This window comes from Egretta garzetta, unplaced genomic scaffold (assembly GCF_000687185.1).
Source record: "Egretta garzetta isolate BGI_Z169 unplaced genomic scaffold, ASM68718v1 scaffold533, whole genome shotgun sequence".
In the NCBI taxonomy this organism is placed as follows: Eukaryota; Metazoa; Chordata; class Aves; order Pelecaniformes; family Ardeidae; genus Egretta; species Egretta garzetta.
Genome location: NW_009259191.1, coordinates 1796731 through 1820453, shown reverse-complemented (window position 1 = coordinate 1820453; position 23723 = coordinate 1796731). Strand labels below are relative to the sequence as shown.

The 23723-nt window shown below is 43.7% G+C and overlaps 1 protein-coding gene across 1 annotated transcript in view; it reads right to left on the bottom strand.

Moving 5' to 3' along the window:
• The window catches only part of TRABD2B (TraB domain containing 2B), a 294690-nt gene that overhangs the window by 119765 nt on the left and 151202 nt on the right, over positions 1-23723 (bottom strand). The window contains exon 3 of the mRNA XM_009635758.2: positions 12534-12680. Coding sequence (XP_009634053.1) covers positions 12534-12680 — 147 coding nt within the window. The remainder of the gene's footprint in view (positions 1-12533; positions 12681-23723) is intronic.

Below are 23723 nucleotides of genomic sequence, written 5' to 3'. Positions count from 1 at the left end.
AGTGGCTACAGTGGAACTGCTCTAGATTCAGTCCAGTATCAAATCACAATCAGATGTGGAGGAATAGTGTTATCGTTCCTACTCCCACACACTACATTTCCCAATCCTCTGATAACCCTTTTTAGCCTTGTTCTGTTCCAGTGATGCTACCCTATTTCTGGAATGTGCATTCAAATGGTAAGATTATGTCAATGAAAACCCAATACTACCAACATTAGAATAAAGGGCTGCATGCCCTTTCTTGCCTGCATGCAGGCAGAGGTGGTCTTCAACCGTACGTCTCTCTGCAGGTGGAGAAGGGGAAGCTGAGACAGGGAAATGGGAAGCAAACCCCAGCCATGGAAAATATAGTGGTCCTAAACCTTTCCTGCCATTATCTTCCTATATCTTGGTTAACCCTCTTGGCTTCTGAGACTCCTCTCTCCCACTGTCTCCTAATCAGCAGATAACTAATGGCTTTCCAGCCTCACCTCCTGTGCAATATCCAAACTCCAGACCACCACAAGTAAGGTATCATCACTAATCCTTGCAGGGAAATCACTTAATAATAAAAATGCCTTATTTCATCTTCTCTCCCCAGAGTGTTCACAGGCTAAATAGAGAAAATAGGAAGCAGTGCACCCAGGGTCACAAGGGATGTCTATGGCAAGGTGGAGACTTGGCCATCAGCTTCCCGAGTTCCAGTCTAGCACCTCAATACCAAACCCCATCCATCTTTCCCTGACAGGAGGGCTCAGCCTCCTTGCTACTAATCCTTATCTCCAGTTGTTAGCAGGGAGTTGTTCCCAGATCACGCCAACTACATTAATTTTTTTTAAACATGATGAAGATTGGGTTCTCTTTATTAGTCTTCTAGTTTATGAGCTTTACGTGGGCAGAGGCCAGAAGACAAGTAGGGGATCATGCTTTGAAGGATTTTCCCTGTACCACGCAGGTCAGGAACTTTTACACGGTTGACAGCACTACACAAGATAAGGATCTCAAGAGCTGACAGCATGGCTTACGGGGGCTGCCAGGGAGCCAAAGCAGCATCCCAAAACCCACCAGCTCCTCCAACAAACTGACCAGCCCTAAATTCACACCAGCCCTTCTTGGGTCAGAGGCTGACATCTGAGCTCGAGTTATCGTTCTTTTATGAAGGGAGGATACCCTCCCGTTAACCAGCCTTGACAGGGCACTGTGGTTTTTACTGCAGCGCTGCAAAATATACTGCTCTGGACTTGGAAGACACCTGTTTCCCTCTGATTTATGGACCCTTCTGGCATCTGGGAGAGCCACATCCACTTACTGCAGCCTCTGATAGAAGGATTGAAATAGTGCAAAGTGAATGGTCTGTGAGAGCAAGCATCTCCATGAGGAGGACACGGCTGCTGCAGAGACGAACACTGCTGCCAACATGGCTGGTTTTCCACCAGCACTCCTGAGTTTCCATCCTGACGGAGACCTTCACTGGCCAAAGACAGGGGGTGTCTGGTTAATCTGATTCAGCCCAAAGCTGGCAGCTGCGAAGAAGATGAGCTTCCAGCTTGTTATGGTAAAGGGAAACCAAGACGGAGCTCTGCAAAATGGTGTCCAGTTCAAGCACATTGTGATTAACCCTTTATTGCTTTCTTTTAAGCACCAAAATTTTAAGTAATATATTAGAAGCCTGAGTGGACTCTACAAGGAGTCTTTGATCTTCTGGATAGGTCAGTTCTATCACTCCTTTCCCTTTCTCAGGGCAAACATCTACCCAAGATGGGACTTGAGAATATATTACAGGCACATCCAGTACATTTTGGAGGTTGTGGTCAGGATAGGTATGTCAATTTGGTAGATTTTGGGCTGCTAAAATGGTTTATTAGAAGCATACCCTGACACCAAACTCGGATACAGACTCAGACTGATTTGAAGTCACAGAAAGCTTAACATATCCCCAGTCCATGCTCACCCAGTTTTGTTCCCACCCCTTCGCAGGAAGCGGAGCAGTTCCCCAGGGATACCTCTCACTGCAGCTGGAGGCTTGCAAGTTTTGAGCGCACACCAAAAAGCCAGTCATACTTCTCCCACCCACACTCGCCCACCAGCCACGCTGCCTTGCCACTGCCATCCCCGTGCCACCGCAGCCCTTTGGGGACCACTGTTGGGGTTTGGATGAGCTCAGCATTTCCATGGCAGGAACAGATTTTCCATCACATCCCTTGGCTTAGCAGGAGTCCATAGCGTCCCAAACCTCCGAAAGCAGGGAACAGTCCTGAAAAACTGCAAGGCAAAGGGACAGCCAGCTCTCCCTCAGTGGAAAGTGTGGTCTCACGAACCAGGGACCTATCAGCCCTGAACTATTTTCTGGCTCCAATTCACTGCAACTGGCATGCACTGCTGCAGTTCCCAGCATTTCTGCTCCACTTGGGCACATTTAATCCTCTTGGAGGTAAAGGCTGATGACTCCTTTCGCCGAGCTGCACTGCACTGATATGGCCCCTGTTCCCATCCCACTGGGGGGATGTTCAGGTTCCCGGGGCAGCAGCTGAGGTCGGGGTGTCTCACCCCCCCATGCCAGCGAGCCCAGCCCCGCTCTTTTCCAACGTGTTGTTTTCTCTATCTGCTTTCATCCATCTCTCTGGGAGAAATAGCAACGGCTGGAAGAGGAGAAGAGTCCCCTCTCACAAACCCAGTATTGTAGGGCATCAGAAACCCACAGAAAATATCTGGATGAGGATGGAGGGGGGAAAAAAAAAAGTAAAAATGCTTTTTGCTTGAAGGGAGGCGAGGGAGGGAAGGAAGTCCAAGAGCAGAAGGATACCCAGTGTAAGATCAAGCACATTTCTTGGGACCAGCTGTGGGGAGTGACTTCTGGCTGTGAGCTAATCCCTGCCCTCCCACATCACTGCTCAGTGTCCATGTACGCTGCAGATACATTGCAGTTCACGGCAGCAAGCTTTCTGTAATTGGCCTACCCAATTTAAAGCTAGCTTGGGTACCTCTCAGTGTGGTATGGCAACTTGAGTGTAAAAATGGAGGTCTTTGAAACTGAATTTCAAATTAGCTAGCTCAGCTCTATAAGCAACTGGAACGTCTAAATCTATAAGTAAAGGAAAACTACAAATAGGAGGAGATGGGGAGGGAAAAAAAGTAGGCTGAAAGCTAGGAAGTGTCTATGGGTAGTGCATGATACTTTTATAAAATAATTCTGCAGGTGACACAAAAGCTGTAGGAGTCATTGCTGGCCTGAGCATAAACTTGCCTGCAGGCAGGGTGGGCTGCAGCCCCTGGAGTGCTTGGCCACCTGTGTTCCTGCAGCTTCAGCCCCCACCGCCCCTGCATGCAGCCCCTTCCTGGGAGCCCCAAACCCCTCCTGCCATTGCTGTTTCTCCCAGGTGGTACCTGACCAAATGGCAGTCATGTGCCCTGCCTCGTTTTACCTCCTCCCATGCATCTGGCTTGAAGGAAAGCATGTTTTAAAAAAAAAAAAAAAAAGGCAGAAAAGGCCACAGGGATGGGCTGTGCATCTCACAAACAGCTTGGGGGGGTGATACTTTTAAAAAAAAAAATATTTTCAACAAATCTCTTAGAAGTCATGACCTCCATGTATGTTTTCTATTTGTTTCTCCACACCAGTTAAATAGTTGCTTTCCAAGCACTTAGAAAAAAATAAAAAAAAAAGAAGCAACACCAACCCCTCCCCCAAGGCCTCCTTCCCCACCCCAACCCCGTCCCTGCTCCCCTTGGTAGCGATGCCAAAATATGCAGCCGGCCTCTCTATCTGAATGAATGTTTTGATTAAAGAAGTCTTAACAAAACACAGTCAGAACAATGATCCCTGCCTCCTTTCTGCAAGCTTCACCCAACTATGCAGTGTATATTTAGGACCAGATTACAGGGACCTGTTCATTAATTGAATAAGGATGACAAGCCTGCTGTGTATGCAAATAAAGGTTTGGGTTTCAGTGGGGAGGGCAGATCTTAACTACCTAATGATACTCCTGCCCCACTTAAAACCCCTTTAACATGGGGATTTTTTTGAGGCCAGCTTTCATGAGCTTGCAAACATATGGAAAAGTTCAAGTTTTTCTATTTCCCTTCCAAATGCTTTGCTTCCTTTGACAAAGAATATTTTTTTTGCTGTTCTGACACTAAAACCATCACCTATTATATTGCCATGACACCCAAGTAAAGATACTGATCAAAGGGCAAAGCAGGGCAATAAAGTGAAAAAAGTGGGGCCAGAAGGTTTGGTTTTGTGTGTTGGTTTATTAAACCATTGCAATTCTTTTTCCAAAGGTATTTTTCATTTTGTCTTCTGTTACACAGTGGGAGAGCAGCTGGTCAGTAGCGGGCACGAACTCAGGTTTGGTTGTTTCAGTGAGTTTCTTCCCATTCCTGTTTAGTAAGATGTTAGGGAAAGCCTGAGTGTTTTTGTGAAGTTTGCAAGATGATTTTAACCCAAGGCAAGTGTGATCCAAAAGATATGGTTTGAAAAATACCACATAACTTAGCAAGGAGCAAAAAGCTGGTTAATAATGAAACAGCATTTGGGCTGGACACGAGACCTCCAGAGCTGGCAGCACAAGGCAGTGCTGTGCAGAGAGAGCCCTGCTCTCCTGTCCGGTCCTAGCAAAACTCCAGGCTATGCCCAGTCCAACCAGGCTAAGCTTTCTAGCCACACTGGCATCTGGAACAAACTGGACAATGACTTTTGAACTAATTTTAATTTTTTTTAAGGTGGGTTGTTTGAGAGGTCTAAGTACAGGACGTAAAGATGCAGAACATCTCCAAGAAAGCATTTTGAAATGGAACAGAGACCAGTCAAGAGAAAAATACAGAATAATTCAGATGAAGTCGGCAAAGTAGCAGCAAATCAAGTTATCCTTGAAACTGATTTCTTTCTGTCTCAGCTGGTGGAACTGTATAAGCCTTGACTTTGGGTTTATCAGCAATCATCTCTCCCAGGGAAGAGAAGATCCATGTCTCAAGCCACCATCAGAGAGTTTACACTGGAGAACCTGATCTATAGTGTTTGCTATTTGGTAATGCACAATAATAGTGTCAGACCAAGAAATGTTGTGTCAAGGAGTGCCCAAGAACATGGTCTTTTTGGATAATGTCTGATACTAATCCTGCCAAGTCAGCAAAGACAACCACATTGCCCCCTTGTCCCGCTTTTTTCCCTTCCCTGTCATAATGAAGTGATGAATATATCTTTTGGATAAAACACAAAGGGAGAAAAAGCATTTTGTGCATTCAACCCACAAGATTATTGTCTAAAAAACTAACAAGTCTCTCTCATTTCTCTTGAACAAGTCTTTCCAAGAAACACTTCATAAACCAGCTCTTTAAAAAGAAGGGATAGTAAATGCTTTACAGCAAGCGTACAGCAATGCACAGAAAGCAGCATGCTACTACCTTGAACTCCAAATGTTTTTACCAATCACTCTTTCATAGTCTTTTACTGTTATTGCCTTACTGATAAATACAGGTAGTCAACAATCCTTAAACGGTTTTAATGTAAATCAGCCCTTTTCTGTAGGTGACTATGTTCCTTTTCTAATAACACAGTGGTCTTTCAAAGAAAAATCTTTGCCTTTAAATGTCTTGTTCAAATCTTTCTCTGACTTTCTCCCTCTCCCATTGCTTTCTCCATGGAAACTGGAAAGAGGAAGGAAGGAACTTCCAAGGTAAGGCAACTCTAAATGCAAACATGTAATGAAAATTTTCAAGCAAGAACCTATTTTTAAAACCTGTAGCATGAAAATTATTTGGGCATGTTCCAGATTATTAATAAAAAAATAATCTCTGCAGTGTTTTCCCCAGCACTGTCATCAATAAGTAGACTTAACTCTCACAATCTGGATCTGTAACCAATTTTCCAAAACACGTAAGCCAAAATATAATATTGCTCCAATCTGGAATCCTGTTCTGACATAATATGAAAATTAGACTCTGAAAATTTTGGCTGCACTTCTGTTTTTTTACTTCCAAATGCTCACAATGTACCAAGACACAAAGCTGTAAATCAGGTGCAAGTGGAAAGAAAGTGCGACCCCAGCGCAGCAGATCAGGAGCCCTCTGTTGTATGGGAAGGCAACATCTCTCCAGCAGCACCCTGTGCTACAGCCCCAAGGCGAGAAGGTGGGAGACATCCTCTGCTGGCTATCGGGGCACAAGCGGTGGTGAGCACACATCGCCAAACACCCGTCCATGTCAGCTGTAACACACACTTGTGGAAGCGTTACTGACCCTTCCCTGGGCCCAGAGCGAGAAACTCGTGGGACTGGCTCCCTTGGTGCCCGGGACAACCTTGCACTTGCTTCACTGGAAAACCTATAATCATCTTCCCTGGAAGAACGAGAGGCTGTGCCAGTTTGCCTGCACTTTGTTACAGCTAAAACCGATAAGACTCTTCCAAAGCGTAGTGCTACAACAGCTATGCCTTTGGTTTATGGTTTTATCTTCCTTTGCCCTAGATAAAACTCCATTCCTTGGACAAATTAGGTCTGCTTGTCATTCAACACTCTACCTAATGGTCTCAGCTGTGTGTTTCTGCAGTTATTGAAGCTGGAGCATTCCACAGATAGTTTTCATTGATTTGAGAAGTGAGCCAGAAATCCAGTTGTATTTTATCCAGAATGAGAACAGGGCAAGTTAATGATGTAATTAGAATTATCAGGACCCTTAAATCTTCAAGGACAGGGTTAAATGCAGGATAACAACATTTTTAAAGGGATGCATAACAGAACCTGGTGATTTATAAACAGCAAGTGCAGTGTGAAGTGATGAACTAAAGCTTTCCTCCTTTAATTTAGGGATGCTGACTACTGACATGATGTTAGTGTATGGATCTCTAAAGTCTTGTTATCAGGCCCATCACATGGTTTTCAGATGGCAAGCACACTGTTTCAGAATGAATCCATGGGATTTTGAAGTTGCAGAGGCAACCCAAGGTACGTGTGGACATCATTCTATTCAGTTGTACAAAAAGCTTAGTTGTTTCTGATGGACACAGCTTGACGGAGGTGGCACAGTGAGACCTGAGCACCCAAAGGGGTTGAGACATGTCTGCAGACTGTAGTGACCACCAAGAAACTTAATTGTATAGCTTGCTTTTCTGCATAGCACAAAGCTAAGACCTCACCTCTCCTGGCAACAAGAAGATCGTTATACTCAGGTGTGTGTAAAGCCCATAAACTGGGTTATTCACTGGCCTAACTTGATTTCTTCATTTTGATATCCAGATGATGGCCAGGCCCACTAGGACTGATACAAAGCCTGCTGAAGGCATGGAAATATTCTCCATTATTTCAATGGGCTTCCAATACAGTCTAAACCACACACAAAACATACAGGCTCTCTAGATGAAAGATGCTTTATAAGTGGCAGGTACGACTCTTGGATTGTATTGTGAACCCTGAATGGGACAGGCAAATAACAAGTGCGCAACCAGCAGGACCTGGCCTGAAGAACAACGTGCATAAAGTAAGCTGTGTAGTTGCATGCCTCTGATACACCAGATCAGCAACAAGAGAGGAGAAACCATCTTCTCCTGGACAGGAGCCTCTCCTCAGGCCAGGAGAATGGCTGAGGACAGAAGAGGAGAAACAATAGCTGGAGACCACAGGTATAGTTTTCGGGAAGGGTTGAAGGAGAAAAATCTCAGCCTCAGCTTTTCAAAGTCCTTCTTAATAAAGTGTACATAGGAATACAAGGAAGCACAGAACCAGCTAATTCCAGGCTGGCAGAGACAAATCTGCTTTACAGACTTGTCCTTAAAAAAATTGAACATCTCAAAACCAACCACAGGAAGTAACCAGTGCAAAATATCCCTGAACCCAAGACTCTAGATGTATCAATTCCAAATGTTCAAATAAAGACCTTTACACCAGATTTAGGGAACAAAATACAAGATAAATTGTTCTGCACCCTACTTTTTCCTCACCAAGGCTTCAGGTCATTAGGCAATTTCTTAACTGCCTCAGGTAAGAAAAAATATTCTCTGGAGGTAGATCGTTTTCTGATTTTGCACTAACAGATTTTTTGCATTTTAATGTATCTGGACATACTGACCTCAATTCCCTTGTGAGTGTCAGAATACAGAAGTCAAAGCTGCTGATCTAATCTGACATCTCTTCAGTTGTAGAGAAGTTTTACTTCTGTGAGGGGAAAAAGTCTGAAGAAAAAGCAGAAAATAGACCTATCCTATCTTTAACTAAGAATACTTTCTCTTCCAGTACCATTTTGACTCTCTGCCCAGAAACTCAAACGTAAGCCTCTTGATTGTAGAAGTCACAAGAGAATCAAGTGTTTGCAGAAGGCTGTAGAAGCAGGAGAGATGTTTCCTACTCCACTTTTGGGTCATAGTCTAACTGAATAAACTCAGCCCCTTAAAATTTTATTAGTTTAAACAAGGATTTATAAGTTTGGAAAAATGGTGCTTGGAAACAAAATTTAAGAAAAAGAGAAAGAGAAAGGAATGAAGAGCATAATATAACGACAGGAAAGCAGAGGTGTTTCCCTCTTCCACTGTCCTTCATTAAAATTAAAAAAACCCAAAACTGAAACTGAGAAGAATTTGTGTAGTCCTCCACTGTCATCAGTGCTAGTGGCTCTGGGACAGGAAAATGGCAGGGATTTGGGGGCCTGCTCACAACCCTCCTATTTCAAGCACTTTACACTGGTTAAGCTGGGCTTCTCAACCCCAAAGTGGGCAGCATCTCCCTGGGGCAATTCTGTCCCTGTACCCAGGTGCTGAAGGAGCTGTCTGACCTGGGGTCCAAGCTCCCACTTCAGTCGAGGAAATTACTTTCCTTGCACTCTTCCTCCCAGCACCGTCCCTTCTCGGCCCCAGGGCGACTCTGCCCTCTCCTCCCAAATGCTGTGGCAATCAACAAGACTGGCACTGAGAAATTGCAGATTTCCCAAACTCCCTTGGGGAGACTGAAGAGGGTCAAGAAACTCATCCATAACACCTCAAGTCAACGGTATTAGTATTTCCACCTCCGGTCCTTCTTTCTGCTCCAAGATGAGTTTTGCTCTAAAGGCATCTCAGCATCTTGCAGACAGCTACTGAAGATGCTCCATCTCCCAAGATTCATGCTAGAGGAATTTAGGAAGTTACTGCACCTAGATATATACTCACCACCACCACTGTCCCAACAGATATGTTAGACTTTCTCAGCTACTTCCCAGTTCATTAGTGTCCTAAACCAATGGCTCTGAACCAAGGCCATTGATGGACAGGTTCACCTTTATTCTGCAGCTCCTGCTAACCTTCGAGGGACAAGCTGGCACTAGTAACCTTATAAACAGCCCCTCAATGAATCCTCAAAGAACTCCATGTCCTTGCAGGATGGAGGTGAATTCCTGGCCTCCAGTGTTCACATAAGCATTGAATCATCCGACTCTATTCCTGACCTTTTGTTCCTTTCTATGCGATATTTCAAAGTTGTGTTAATAGTACGAGCTGCAAGGACTTACCAGACCTCTGAAGTGCTAGGACAGCAGTTGGATATCATGGAAGAATGGGCACACTTTCTAAAAACACTGTGACACTCTTGTCTCCCAAGATTGGCATGGATATTTGCCCTGGTGATACATCTCACTTGGGATATTTATGGTTTTTCTGCACTTGTAGGCCTATCGTTTGTTGTCACCCGATGAGACCTGCAACACTCTCAAGCCCACAATAAATCCCTGTGCCTACATTTAATGTCTCAAGAGACATATCCCATGGGGAATGCTTAATGTGTAATATTTAAGCCAGGGTAATCCAATTTGGTAACCAAATGACAAAGACCCTACGGCAGAAAGAGTCTATCATCCTTGCAAAGACCACATAGAATAAACTTTGGAATTACCACAACTGGCAAAAGTTGACCTGAATAGGGAGTTTATTTTAGGTTTTAATTTTCTATTTTGCACTGCTTGCAATTAAAAATAAATGGTATAAAGCTGGTTTATAAAAACATTACCAGACAAAAACCCTCTTTACCCAAATTAAAAACAACAACCCATGACAGGAAAATACTCCACAACATTTAGAGTTCTGCAGGGACTAGTATACATATAGGGATTTCAATTTTCCATGGCCTATAAGTGTTATAATCTCCATCAACTGCATGCACTCTGGGACCATGACTAACGCCAGTGCTTGAACCCTGATTGGTTGTTGGCCTCTTTCTTCTTTCTTTAACACTGAACTCAGATTTGATCCAAGAATTTGCAGGGATAAAAAAGCTTTTACAGAATTCTGTTCCTCTCAAGTCTAACCCACAGGTCCGTTATAGGACATTGTGTCAACAAATCACAGATGTCTGCAAGTCAATGCAACCAGTATGAACGGCCACAATTTGTCTCAGGGACAAAAGTGTTATTGCTGTAGAAACTGCATTGATAGAGATTAGAAGATGACTCAGGACATTCAGATGCCAGAACCGTCTTCATGATTTTACTACTAGTAGTCCTTTCTTTGCATCCATGGCAAATGTACCACCACACTTTGCAAGAGTTATTTTTCAAAATCATTATGTGTTTATCTCATATGCTGTGCCTCGACATTGCAGGAGTAGTTACAACCATTGATTTCTCCAGAATCCTCCAAAGTCATGAGGTCTCCACCTTTTCCAACCCCCACACCTCATCTTTAGAGATGTATTCCTACCTGAGTTGCTTTTTCCCTTTACTTTTCAGTGCAAGGCTGTCCAGAATGAACAGCTCTGGCAGCACTGGTACTACACAGACTTCTGTTTCAGTACTGCCACATTAACTACCCCGGTATGTCCTGCTTAGTCATACTAAAACAATGCTTCACTTTCTAGGACTGGATTAATTGGGACAGCAAAGGGGTTTTATCCCATTCATTACCATTCTTTATACTATTTGAAAATGATAACCAGATAGGGAAAAAGAGGAGACATGACCATTTGTCCAGAATTTAGGGACCACTGAATGCCCAAGGATCTGTCTTTCTGCTCCTGTTGAGGGGCAGGCTAATTCTGTGAAAGGTGACATGGAAAAGCAGCTCCAGCTGCCCCTGGGTGTCTTTCACATTTCTGCCTGGAACTTCTCAGAGGGGCATAGAAGACCTCTGGGAAAACACCCATGTCATGGAGTGTGGCTGGAAGGCTTTGTCATCTTACAGCCAGGTTGGGACTCTACAACTCTTCTCTCTACAACTACCTGAAAGGAGGTTGTAGTGAGGTGGGTGTCAGTGTCTTCTCCCAGGGAACGGGCAATAGGACAAGAGAAAATGGCCTCAAGTTGCACCAGGGGAGGTTTAGATTGGATTTTAGGAAAATTTTCTTCACTGAAAGGTTCGTCAAGCATTGGAACAGGCTGCCCAGGGAAGTGATTGAGTCCCCACCCCTGGAGGTATTTAAAAGATATAGATGTGGTGCTTAGGGACATGGTTTAGTGGTGGAATGGCAGTGTTAGATTAATGGTTGGACTTGATGATCTTAACCGTCTTTTCCAACCTAAACGATTCTATAATTCTATGACCATCCTTGCTTTCCCAGATGTTCCTCTGAGAAACAAGTGACCCACAGAGCGCTGTGCAACTCAAGATAGCAACAAGATGAGACATCTCAGAGGCCTCTGCCTCAATCAACAGACTGAGCTTACCCTATCTCAGTTCTCTCTTGAAGTCACACAGTTATCCTTGATATGCCTGGGCTAATGGTAAACCACTATCATGATTTAATTGACTTTCATGGGCAAAACATATATAATACTGTGGCTGCCAAAGTTTATACAGGTCCCCTTCAAGTAAGTCACTGCACCTGAGCCAGGAACCTGGGAACACGTATCAAAAAAAGAGAGGTAGGAGGTGACATCCAAAGACCAAGTTTCTATGGAATTAATGGAAAGGAGAAAGAGGAACCTACATATTAAATGAGAATCTTAGTTTGCCATGAACTATCAAACCGGTCTGGAAAGCAGATTTCTGCTCCATTGAGAGTTTTTAATAGCATTGGATAACTCAGATAAACAGAGACACATACAAAAATATTGAAGTTTTGGGAAGGTATTTACTTTAGAGTATTTACATAATGTTCACTTCCTCTTCATACATAAGCTCAAATATTACAAAGACACACACGCACACACCCCCTTTAATGAGGGAACTACATTCAACAGACCCACAAACATCCATAATTAACTTTTTTTCAGGCACATCCCTAGGAAAGTCTTCCAGGTAGTCCCTTCCCCAGAGCCCAGGCAATACCACGCTCTCACCAAGCAAACGAGGCACATGTGGGAAGAAAACACAGGGCATCCAAAGGAAAAGGGGAAAGAGGAGACAGAGTACAGCGATGACCCTGAGACTGAAACTTTACTTATCGCTGCGCTATCAACACCTGATAAGCTTTATGCCAGGCTTTTAATCTCTCTGTACCTCAATTTGCCTCAATTTTAATGAATAGAGATCATTATATCCAGTGTAGAAATTTTAGATAAGGGGTTTGGTAGGAGATACTTCCTGGCTCTGTAAGGGACATCACTATTAAAGCAGATGACTTTTCTCCATTCGCTGGCTCATCAGCAACTATTTTTCTTACCTGAGAAGTGTCATGGTTGAATATGACAGCATTCAGGTCTCCACAATTATAATGCTTGATGAGATCTTCAGTGGTATATGGGGCCTGCAAACTACCTGCTCGGAGGCTTTCATGCTGGAGCAGCGTTTGGTTTAGAGCAAACAGCACCTGTAGAAACACAGACAGGAAAAACAGGGAGGAGTTAAAGATATTAGGAATCAAAGCAGTAAAGCCTAAAAGGCCAAACTTTGAAAAACTCTCTGCACCTGAAGTCTATTGACCCATCCTGGCCCAGAGTAACAAGGGCTGGTCTTTAGGCATTCCCAGCTGGAAAGAGGATCAGATGCAAAGTCCTCTACTAGTAGAAGACCTTATTATAAAGACCTTTAATAATCCTTATAAAGTATAACTTCACAAGACATACGTATATTGCGCAGAGATCACGGTCTAAGGACTTTTAAACTGTCTTTGCTGACTACTTAGCTACGTGAGAGACACTGAAATGAAAAAGCCCCTAAATGAGGAAATTTTTATTGCCTCTGACTGTTCCCTATCTGCTAGCTTAAATCCAAAGCCCAAACTCAGAAGGTGTTTTACAAAAATCAGAATCTTCCAAACTTCTGTCGTCACAGTTGTAGTATTGGAAATTTCTGCATGCTTCTAGTAGCAGAAACTTTACGAAATTCCTTATTAGTCTCCCCCCTTTAGTCCTTCCGCCTTCACCCACCCTTTTGCAAAGTGAACGGAGATACTGAATTGTAACACTGTCCTAGCAGACTAGTTGAGCGTCCCCATGCTGAACCTGAAAATACCAAGAAAGCAGAAGCACTCTTTACTATGTAAATTTAGGTAACCAAAAAAAAAAAAAATTCCCTTAAAGATGCTGTTTTTTACCTTGCATTACCAAAAAGGCTACTAAATTTCACATGAGTTACCACAAATCTTTTTATATTTGTGATGGACTGTGGGATTAATTTATACCAGTTACTGAACCACTAAGTCTGGGCTTTTTATGTTCAGCTTTCCAAGAACTTTCCAAAGAAACTTGATAAAAAGTAGATGAATAAATCAGAAGAACAGCAGTTCAGATGGTTTGTCTCAAATTATATAAATAAGTAAATGCACTTTTCCTAAAATAAAATGATACATAGTGCCTGCAAATTCAGAGCTCTGAAAAATTATATTGATGTGCTGTTTTTCATGAAAAGTCTCCTGCATCCCTCAGCCTCACGTTCCACCACATCTTCAGCTTCTCTCCTTTATAACAGCAGTGCCCTCTCCATCCCAAAGAATAACCTTCATCTCAAAACCTGGGTAAAGTAACCCCGTGCTGAGCTCCAGCTGGCCCAGCCGGGCTGCGCTCTGTGACACGTATTCTTATTTACTTTCTTAGCTTTAAGCAACTGAACCCACTTTAAGGACTGAACCCCAGAGGATTTTAAAATTAACAACGTACATATGTATTTTCAGGATGTAAGTTCTGATTAGTTTAAAATTATGATTCCCATTGAAGTTTATCTCAGGGAAAGGAAACAGCCAATTGGATTTACTCTTGCAAAACCTCACGTATATAACAAATATGAGCTGAGATTAAAAAAAAAAAGAAAGAAAAAAAAAGTATCTCCAGGGCATTAACAGACTCAATACAAAGCTGTTACATGCTAACTAACATACACAAATTGTTTGAGGAAAAGCAAATGTTATTTTTTCATTTACTTTTAAAAAAATGTAAAGATGGTCTTTCAACTGAACCTGTCATACCTCAATTCGGCAATCGGTTCCCCATTAAGATCCAAGCCTAAAAGATTTCCTTGCCCAGATCTAAGAGTTTCTTCAGGCTTTTCTACAAAGAGATCAATCTTTTTTCCCAGGTCCACAGCCTGAAGTTAAGCATCTTCCTAACTTAGTTTTTCTCTAATTTAAAAAATCTGCAAAAAATACAGTTTCAAAAATTTCTAACCTTTGAAAGGATCTGAGCTTTTTCTTTTTCCCCCCAAGGGCTACAGCTCGAAGAGGAAATGGTTCATCCCAGGATTTCCTGGGGATTCTAAACATTTTGGCTAATAAAAATAAAAGCTTAGAAAAACGTTGACAGGAAAACTGAGAGCAGAGGTTTTCCCAAAATGCTTTTAGTAAAATCCTTCTCATTTTTGATTTTTTAAACAATGGATGTTGTTGGATTTTTATATACAAAAATATGTATACACACAGGCACACACGTATACAAATCACCAAACCCTGAGGATAAGACAGTGTGTTTTATCATACAATATTAAGATGGCAATAAACAAATCCTTGCTTTACTCCCAATGTCTTTTTTTTTTTTTTTTTTTTTTTTTTTTTTTTTTTTTTTTTTTTTTTTTTTTTTTTTTTTTTTGTTATTCTGGCTTCCTGGGGAAACCAGTCCTGTGCATTAATGCTCTGGGTCTGTCTGTCTGTCTCCTCCTAATAAATTTGGAACCTATTAGCTGATTTCAGTCACATTTGCAGAGGGTTAGAGGTCTTAAGGAAAATTGCCTATACGTTCCTTGAAAATAAGTGCTGGGCTGCAGAAAAGCCCAGAGCACGAGTTTAGTTCTTACAAGACATCAAAGATGCCACATGTGATGGAATGGGTCATTTGGAGTTTACAACACTAGATGGACCCCTGTGCATCGGACCCCAGATTTCATTAGTGTCAGGACATTCGCGTCCCTGTCATCCACCCCTGAGCATCTCTGGGACCAAGAGGTGATGCTGGCCACCAGCTAAAGTCCAGCACGCTGCTACCACTGCTGGGAAGCCCATTGCTGGGTTCAAACTACTGCCCGAAAATCAACTCAAGAGATTTATTTTAGGAGGGAAGTTAAAATTAGAAACTCAAGCACATGAATACACTAAAGAAAAGCTACAACCACTTAAACAGATTTCTAGAGAAGTCTTATTTAGTCAAGCCATAACCACCATGGTTTTTGGTCAGGCAGCTCAAAACAAACTCAAAGAGAAGCGGGGTCTTGTCGCAGCTGCCTGCTAGTTGGCTGGATTTGTAGACCATTTCCTTCAGAGCCAGGTTAAAGCCATCTTAAAACCTGAATTTATTTTTCCTTACTGTTCAGATAATGCCACAAAACCAACGCTGTTTCCTTTTCTTCTCTCTATCTTAATATCAGTGACCCCACGACCTCCAGCCTAAACCTCTATCTGAGTTAAATCTCCCAGAGGTGCCCGAGATTACTGAACAACCGATGACTTCAAAATAAACACACTTAGAGCAACTGCCTAGACACAGTCCCACCTAATAAATACAGCAGACAGTATTTGTTCTGGGAAGTGATGGGAAGTTATGACTTCGGCTCTGGGAAAGTGCGTTTTTATTCACGCAATTTATGGCCCTCACATTAGTGTGCTTTGAAGGCCATTTTTGCATGGCTGTCCCTGGCCCCTGTTTGCAACAGCTCAAGCATGGACAACAGAAAGGAGTTTTCATCCTGCCAGGAGGAAGTCTTTTTATCCATGAGGTGTCATTCTCCTGTGCAAATCAGCAACTCGACGCACAGAGTTTTTTGGGGTGTTTGGAGACACCAGCTCAGCCCTTAGGGCAGACCTATGGGTCCTGTTTTACTGCCTAAGAGAGCGGGTACCACCAATTCCACACAGCACCAGGAACCACCAGGCCAGACTTTTTAGCAGCTCTTTTTCCACAGACTATGGCCATCTCAAAGATAAGGGGGCCAGACCAATCATTTCTGCCATGGGAAGGTCAGAGAGGATGCAGCAGAGCTGGGCTCTTGTATCACTGGTGACTTCAGAAGGATCCCCAGGAGGGGGGACAATCTACAGCAACCCCAAGTGTCATTTCTTGGTAAACAAGACTGTGCCATGCTCGTGCCAACTGTTCTCACCATCACCTAACAGCATCTGTGCTGCTGCCTCGCTTTAACCTTTGCTCTTTTGCCTCTGTGATCTTGGGCACTTTGGTTGCAACCAAATCTGCAGAGACCAGCCTTTGCCACTCATGTGCAAGCTCACTCCAGGCTTTGACAAGGGACCAAACAAGCCCAATGAAGACCAATAAAGGAAACAGTTTTACCGATTACCTTGACACTCAGTGTTTCTTGCCCACGTGCCTCTGGATTACAGAGCCAGGAGTCACATATTAATGGAAGGCATGGATTACAAAACATTACCTCACATACAAACCAGCTTGAATGTTTAAGCCATTTAACTTTTAACTTCAAAAGATGGAATATTAGAAAACCTCCAAACCCCTCATATGAAGCAAGCAGACAAAACTGCATTGGGTCTCAAGGTTTCAAAAGGAGCTGGCATTGAATAGAAGTGTTGGTATAAACACAACAGTATCAGCTGTTGGGACAGTTTGAACTTTGTTTTGCAAGCCCATGGGAGTAGATGGTTTGATTTTATGTGGGATTTTAATGAGATCTGGCTTTTAGGCAAGTAAACCTAATCCACAGAAACAGATCGAAGAAAGCATTGCCACTTTTTCAAATAGGGAGGGGAAGCAAACAGATGTGTACCCAGATCGGGCTTGGGAACACTTGAGGCTTTCCACCAGCAACCTTGTTCTTCATTGTATTTAGTTTTGGGAGCAAAGCTAGATAAAAATCCCACTTGTTCACAGGTACTCTCACAAACCTTCATGTATCGTGTTTTATTGTGCCACAAGTCTCCAACTTCAGAGTGGACATTTGAAGGCTCCTGAAGGCCAGCAGCATGTTAGTGCGATAGGTAGTAGCTAAAGAGGAAAAATCATGGCCTTTGCACAGTAGAGACTTCTCCTTAAAAGAAGAAATAAGATGGTCACTTTTCTAAAAGATGCTATTCAGTACATGGATTCTTTGCCATGATCACCACCGAACATCAGCCCAAGGATGAGAGTTAGCTGTATCCTTTCAGGTCTACATTTTTAATACTTTTGCATAGGTGAGTGAGTTGACTTTGGCTGATTACACTGAATGCTCACGTGCTTTGGCAGAAATCAATTTCTGACAAGCTCTGACAGCAGCTCGACTCTGTGCCTACCACCTTGTCTAGGAGGCAATACTACGGATTCCTAGCCATGCGGAAAGGTTGCCAGGGCCACATCTTCAATTTGTCTGACTGTGCTCTCAAATGGTGCCACAATGGAAGAACAGCTTCATGGGGGCATCTGAGAGGCCATTGTAAAATATGACAAGGAAACTTTATCACCAGGTAAAGTATTTGAGCAGTCCCAAACTTTGTTATGAACTGTATTGCTAATGAAAGACAACAAATTCAGGAATTACAGCAGAATAAACAAATTTTAAGTTAAGCCAAAATGGACCTGTGTTCTTCTAGAGCGTTTGCTCTACAGGTGACTTGAGGACAAAAGGTAACATGGAGAAAACTCTCAGACCAAACTTTGGTGCTCAGACAAATTTCACTGTCAGGTAACAGGGGACAAATGACTTTCCAGTCCTAAACTTACCAGAGCTCAACTACAAACGTTGCATTCACAGGACTCCAGTAGCTGGAGTTACAGGATGACCCCTGCATAGAGCCGTGATTAATAACAATACCACAAAAACAAGTACTTAAATTTCATACTATGATGTCAGCTCCTGAGCAGGCAACTATCGTTTTCCTTTGCTCTGCCTTCTGGACACGTGCTGCCACAATGCAAATAATACATAAGTATTACTGGAAGCATTTAAGTGCCTATATCCTGTCAGTGCCCAAATTGCAACTCCAGAAAAGAAATGCTCACTCTTCTGCTTGGTTCAAAACAAACTGCAATATAGATATTGAGGTATAGGTTTCTTCAGGGGTGGTTCTTTTGTTGTTATCCTTCTCTGTACTCAAACAGAAAGTCAAATATATAGTTTCAGGTCAAAATAGTGGCTTTGGGGGAAAAACAAAAAAAAAAAAAAGAAAAGAAAAAAAACAACCCAAAGTCCCTGATTTTCCAGATTAATGAAAAGCCATAAAAGTGTTTGCCCAAATCTGTTCAGTTCCATTGCTTTCCAGAAGACGGGTTTCCCCTTTCCTTGAATCTCTTGCGCTGTTGCTAGGAATTAGTGAGCTGTGAAACTCACCTAATGAGGTCAGCATCAGGAAATAGCTCCAAAAAAACAGGTCTTGGGGGATCTACTAAAGGACTCCCCCAGTGTCCAAACAAAATCCTGGATGCATCGGCATATTGTACAGCCGGGGCTGCGGGACTTTGTTGTTGTTGTTCCTATAAAGGGACAGCTAAGGAAAGTGAAACTATTAACTCATCCACTGGAATTTCTGCTCACAAAACCGTGCCCCCTGTTAAAGCTCCTCATAAAAGCCTTTCGGCTAGTTGGTTCCATATGTTCCCCAAACCCGCAGTTATTGCTTCTGAAAGGCAGGAGTAGTTAACAGTCTGCGGCTTGGCACTGACCAGGGAGACCTAAGGACCTCGCTTTCCCCCCCTCCCTTTCAAATTGCCAATTAACCAGTTTAATAAAACAGTTTGAATCTGACCGAGGCGCTCCGAGAAACCCCTAACCACCACCGCCACCTCCTACCCTACCACCTTAGCCACGGTGGTGACACGCGGCATGGCCTGGTGCAGAGCAGTCACACTACTGATGTGCAGCCCTGGGACCAAGACCGGTTTTCTTGATGTTGAGAAAGCTGCGGGGAGATTAGGGCTCCAGCCTTCAGCCCTGCACGCCCAAAGGTGCTGCTGAAGTTGACTTCCAACAGCTTGATTTCAGCCCCTTGACTTTTCTCTTTATGCAAATTTCCCATGATGAACTTAAAAGTGAAAAAGTCAAAATTTGTTCTTTTGGTATTCTGTGTTTGATTGAATCAAGGCATTGGGAAACACCAAAACCAATTCCTAGACAGAAAGCATTGCAATGTGCACGAGACCCCTGTTCCCTCAGCCCCAAGACCCTCAAGCCAGAGAAGGGCTATCCTGGTCGATAGCAGCTCTCATGGGCTCCGTGGGCTGACCCTACTATACCATCGCTCCCGCACCAAATTCCCGGCTTCGGCAGGGCTGGGCAGGCACATGGGTAATTCGGAGCCTGAGGAGCAGTTGTTTGGCTGTTTTGGTGGCTCATCCCAGAGAACAGGTGAGCCAGCTATAGTTTGTGTTCCTAGATAGAAGTGTTTGCTTGCACAAGGCTATTAAGACAACAAATAAAGACCATAGAGTAAAAACCTAATGGCAGTGAATTTCCATCTTGACAGCACTGTAGAAACATTGTATCATTCCCAGCACATCCACTGTCAATACCACCCGCATTAAAGAGGTCAAAACACCCCAAACCAAGCTCTTAAATACATAAACAGAAGTGAAGGGCAGCTGTACCACAGGCACTACTGGAAGAAGGCTAAGACCCCAAACCCTTTCTTCTAAATATAATGAAGTATGTTAGTTTCTAAAGGTACTTAGAGCCCAGATTAATTTAGAAGAAAGGGAGGGGAAAGAAAAAAGAGCTTTGGGATGAAATTTCCACCCTTCCCCCTTTAGTGAACCACCACACCACGGTAGAAGGATGTTTTCATTTCAGTGCCCTCACCACATCATCGGCATGGTCTCTTTTGCCAGAAGCTCAGCTTGATGTCCAACCAGCAGTGGTGTAAGTAAGTGAGCAGTAACTCCTCAGGGTAACTCTCTGCTTTGGTCAATGCCCAAATTCAAGTTTAGGCAAATAAATTAAGAAATAACGGGAGGAAGGATTTGCAACTTCATCAAAACCAAAACACTGGAAGGCGTAGAATTAACTCCGTTAAAACTGCAGCCTAAATGTATGGCTTTTGTGGATTTTGTAGGAGGGATTTACATCCAGTACTCTTGCATAGGTCCAGTTTCTCAGTTGTACTGAGTTTAGTAGATTAATTTTGATGACCAAACCTACCTAAAAGGCTAAACATTTGCAACAAAAGTATTACATGCTGACCAGTTTGTTTCTGCAAGTGTTTTTCTGGTTGGAGTGCAACAAGTTCCAGTAACCAATACCTTGCCCGACAGTGATGGCCTGGAGGTCCAAGTGCCACCAGTTAGACTTCTGGACTGCAGTCTTAGATCTTGTCAACAAAAAGGTAAACAGACAAAAAAGTAAACAGACAGTAATATCCATTTGTATCTCTGGCATGAGACTGCACACTTGAAGGGAGACAGCATTTTTTTTTTCTTGTTCATAGCTGAACCACGAGCGGTTAAGAAGAAAATGGCTTCTCCCTGCAACCCACCTCAGCTATTTGGTTATGGGACTTAGAAGACTTAACCTGCCAGACAACAGAACACTGCGTGTGAAACTGATGCCTACCAGTAACCTAAAAATCCCATGCTAGTTTTCAACCAAGTCAGACACGATGGTGTAAATTGTTTCCTTCCACTTCTTTCTTTACTGCCTTCACGTTAGTTCGTGGCAGAGAGTAACAGTTCTTGCAGGGCTGAGTAGCTGGCAACTGGGTTTGATTTTAAACAGACTCATGTGGTTTTCAAATAAAAGACACCAGAAAGACCATTATGGGTGTTCACGCTGGGGTGTTCAACTGATGTGAATGGACCCAACTCCACAAAGCAAAAGGAGATGGACCGTGTGGTACCAGACGATGGCTATCTAAAGTAACACCAGACCGCGTGAAACCCGTAGGCACAGAGGCATTACTCACCCAGGCAAAACAGGACAAACTGGACATAGCTCTGCTGCCTGTTTGGTGATGCCCTGGGCTTGGCTGCAAGCCCAGTGCCTTCATGCCCAGTTCCCTTCCCATGCCACCACCCCAAAAAACCAGGCTTGGCCCCAGGCTCAGCTCACTTATTCCTGTCCTGGGGATATCTCGACATTACTAGACAAGAGCAAACCTATATTCAGAAATGGAAATACTGCCTCGATGTCAGGGAAATCCCTCCATGTAACTAAGGAGTTTTGTGGGCACGAGAAGTTTGTGAGAAGGTTTGCGGAGAAGAGCAGCACTCCAGGAGAGGTGCCACACGGCCTGTAGCATGTTGCTCCAAAGGTGTCATTGAAACAAGAGCAGTCATCCCAGATAAGTCCAACACCCCCCAAAAGCATCCAGTAACAGATACTTTGGGAAAGAATGTAAGAGATGAGGTGAACAGAGTGCCTTTTTCAGATGACACTTCCCATCTTTTGGAAATCTGCCCACTGGGGAGCTTGTGGTTGAAAATACCTCTTCTCCTATCGCTCCTTCCCACCCACCTCCCTGCTCCCCATGCCTTTACCTCAAAATTATCGCTTGCTCGGTTGTACCACTCCATCTAAAAGTAGCCAGCTGCCCGATTTATGCACAGAGAAGGTCACGGCCTACTACTTTACTCAGCAATTGCACTCCCCAAATTGATGCCTGGCAGGATGCCCGAAGGACAGTGCCCATGATTGCTTTCCTCCACCTTAAATGGGCACATTGTCCTCACTTTCGGGATCACCACCTTCAAAGGGGGCACACAAGATCCTTCCCAAGAACCTGAAACCACATTTGTGCTCTTGATTTGCAAGTAGAACTGTTACCGGGCCCATCTGGGGTTTTAATTTTACTTTTTTGTCTCTGCTGTAACAGGGGGAATGCGGGAACACACCCCAAGGGGAGCGTACCAGTCGGCCCCGGTGACGAGTGAGCTACAATGAAAGGAGCACGCTTATGGAAAAAAAGCAAAGATCTAAGGGGGCTTGGGGAGCTCCCACTTTTAGGCACCCAGACAGAGATTTTTTTTTTAAAAAGCCTGGTTTCATGATATGCTAAGCATCCACCCACTGAAAAATGCAACCTGTCCTGGGTGTATTTAATTTGGGGTTTTATTCATATTACTGCTTAATTTTGAACTGTTTCTTTTTAATTACCAGCTGAAGCTACATAGTAAAATGGACTAGCCCCACAGGCATGTTTTTCTTTCTATTATATTACAGCGAGGCAGCAGATTAACTCCTTCAGCCATCCCAGTTTAACACCTTGCGATGCCAGCATGGCCCTTTTCCAGACTGCTGCTCCTGCAGCAAGAGCTATTGAAAGGGACATAAATATATATGTCCCAAATTTCCAACTCCCAGCCCTGGATATCAGCACAAACAGGTGCCAACTGCCAACATACATCAGCATGCTGGAGCGTAAATCACAGCCCATCAGAAAGGGGAGCACTTTCGTGCAAGCCAGATGGAGCTATAACCTCTGGCCAAGGACAAACGGACTGGGGCAACAACTGTCTAAGCTTTCCAGTCCCCACGTGAGCACAACTGAGTCGGCAGCTGAAGAAAAGGGAACCTTTCCTAAGCCTGAAGGTGACTGCATCCTCATGAGGTCCGCAGCAAAATGAAAAAAAAAAAAAAAAAAAAAAAAAAAAAAAAAGTCAAGATTTGGAACAACACAAGAAAAGGAAACCTTCAAGAGGAAACAGGGAGCTGAACTCGTCAGGGCTAAGTGCTTGGTTTGGGTTTTTAGCTTAGCATTATCTCAAGTTTGAATTAATTTTACTATGTAAAATGTTCTTACTATTGGGGTAAACAGTGAACAAGCATGGGGTACCCCTTGTCTGTTAATAAACACAGGGCTTGATCTTGCAGCCTGCTCACTTCAGGTCTTCCTCACCTAGAGAAAGCCCCATGTCATTAATCAGGACAGCTGATGGGATCCCACCTGCCCCAGCTGCTATGGGGCACAGCAATCCCCAGGTGGCCTCACCAGGGCAACCCCTCTTTCCTGCTAGAAATTCGTACTTGCAGCCACAGGATCAGCTTAGGGGTTGCAATGCAGACCTAGCAAAGTATGTAATCTGGGGAGCACCATCAGTGGCTCCAGCCCTTCGTGCTTTGACGTAGCAGCTCTGGGACAGGGAGCCTGCACAAGGGATGCACAGTGCACTGCCCCCACACCAGCAGCTGGAGCAAAAGGCTCATTTCCTTGGAAGTATCAGAGGAAAGAACCAAGCACAAACAGCATGATTTTTGTGAATGAAGATGCTGCATTGGCCCAAGCGTCCCTAGGCCCAGAATGAACGGTTCACCCCAATCCTCCTGCTGACAGCAAGAGAATTTTTGGGTGGAGAAGCAGCGTGTGAGTAAACAGCCCGTGCCCTCGGCCACCTCCTCCTCCAGCAAAAAGCCAGCGCAAAGGGAACCTGTCAGGGAAACAATTAGGCAGTGGCATTACAGTCCTGGGTAACAACAGATGGCCACAGAAATCCTGCAGACAACTGCTCGGAGGCATATTTTCTCAAAGCCTGGGAAAGGGCACCGAAGGCGATCAATC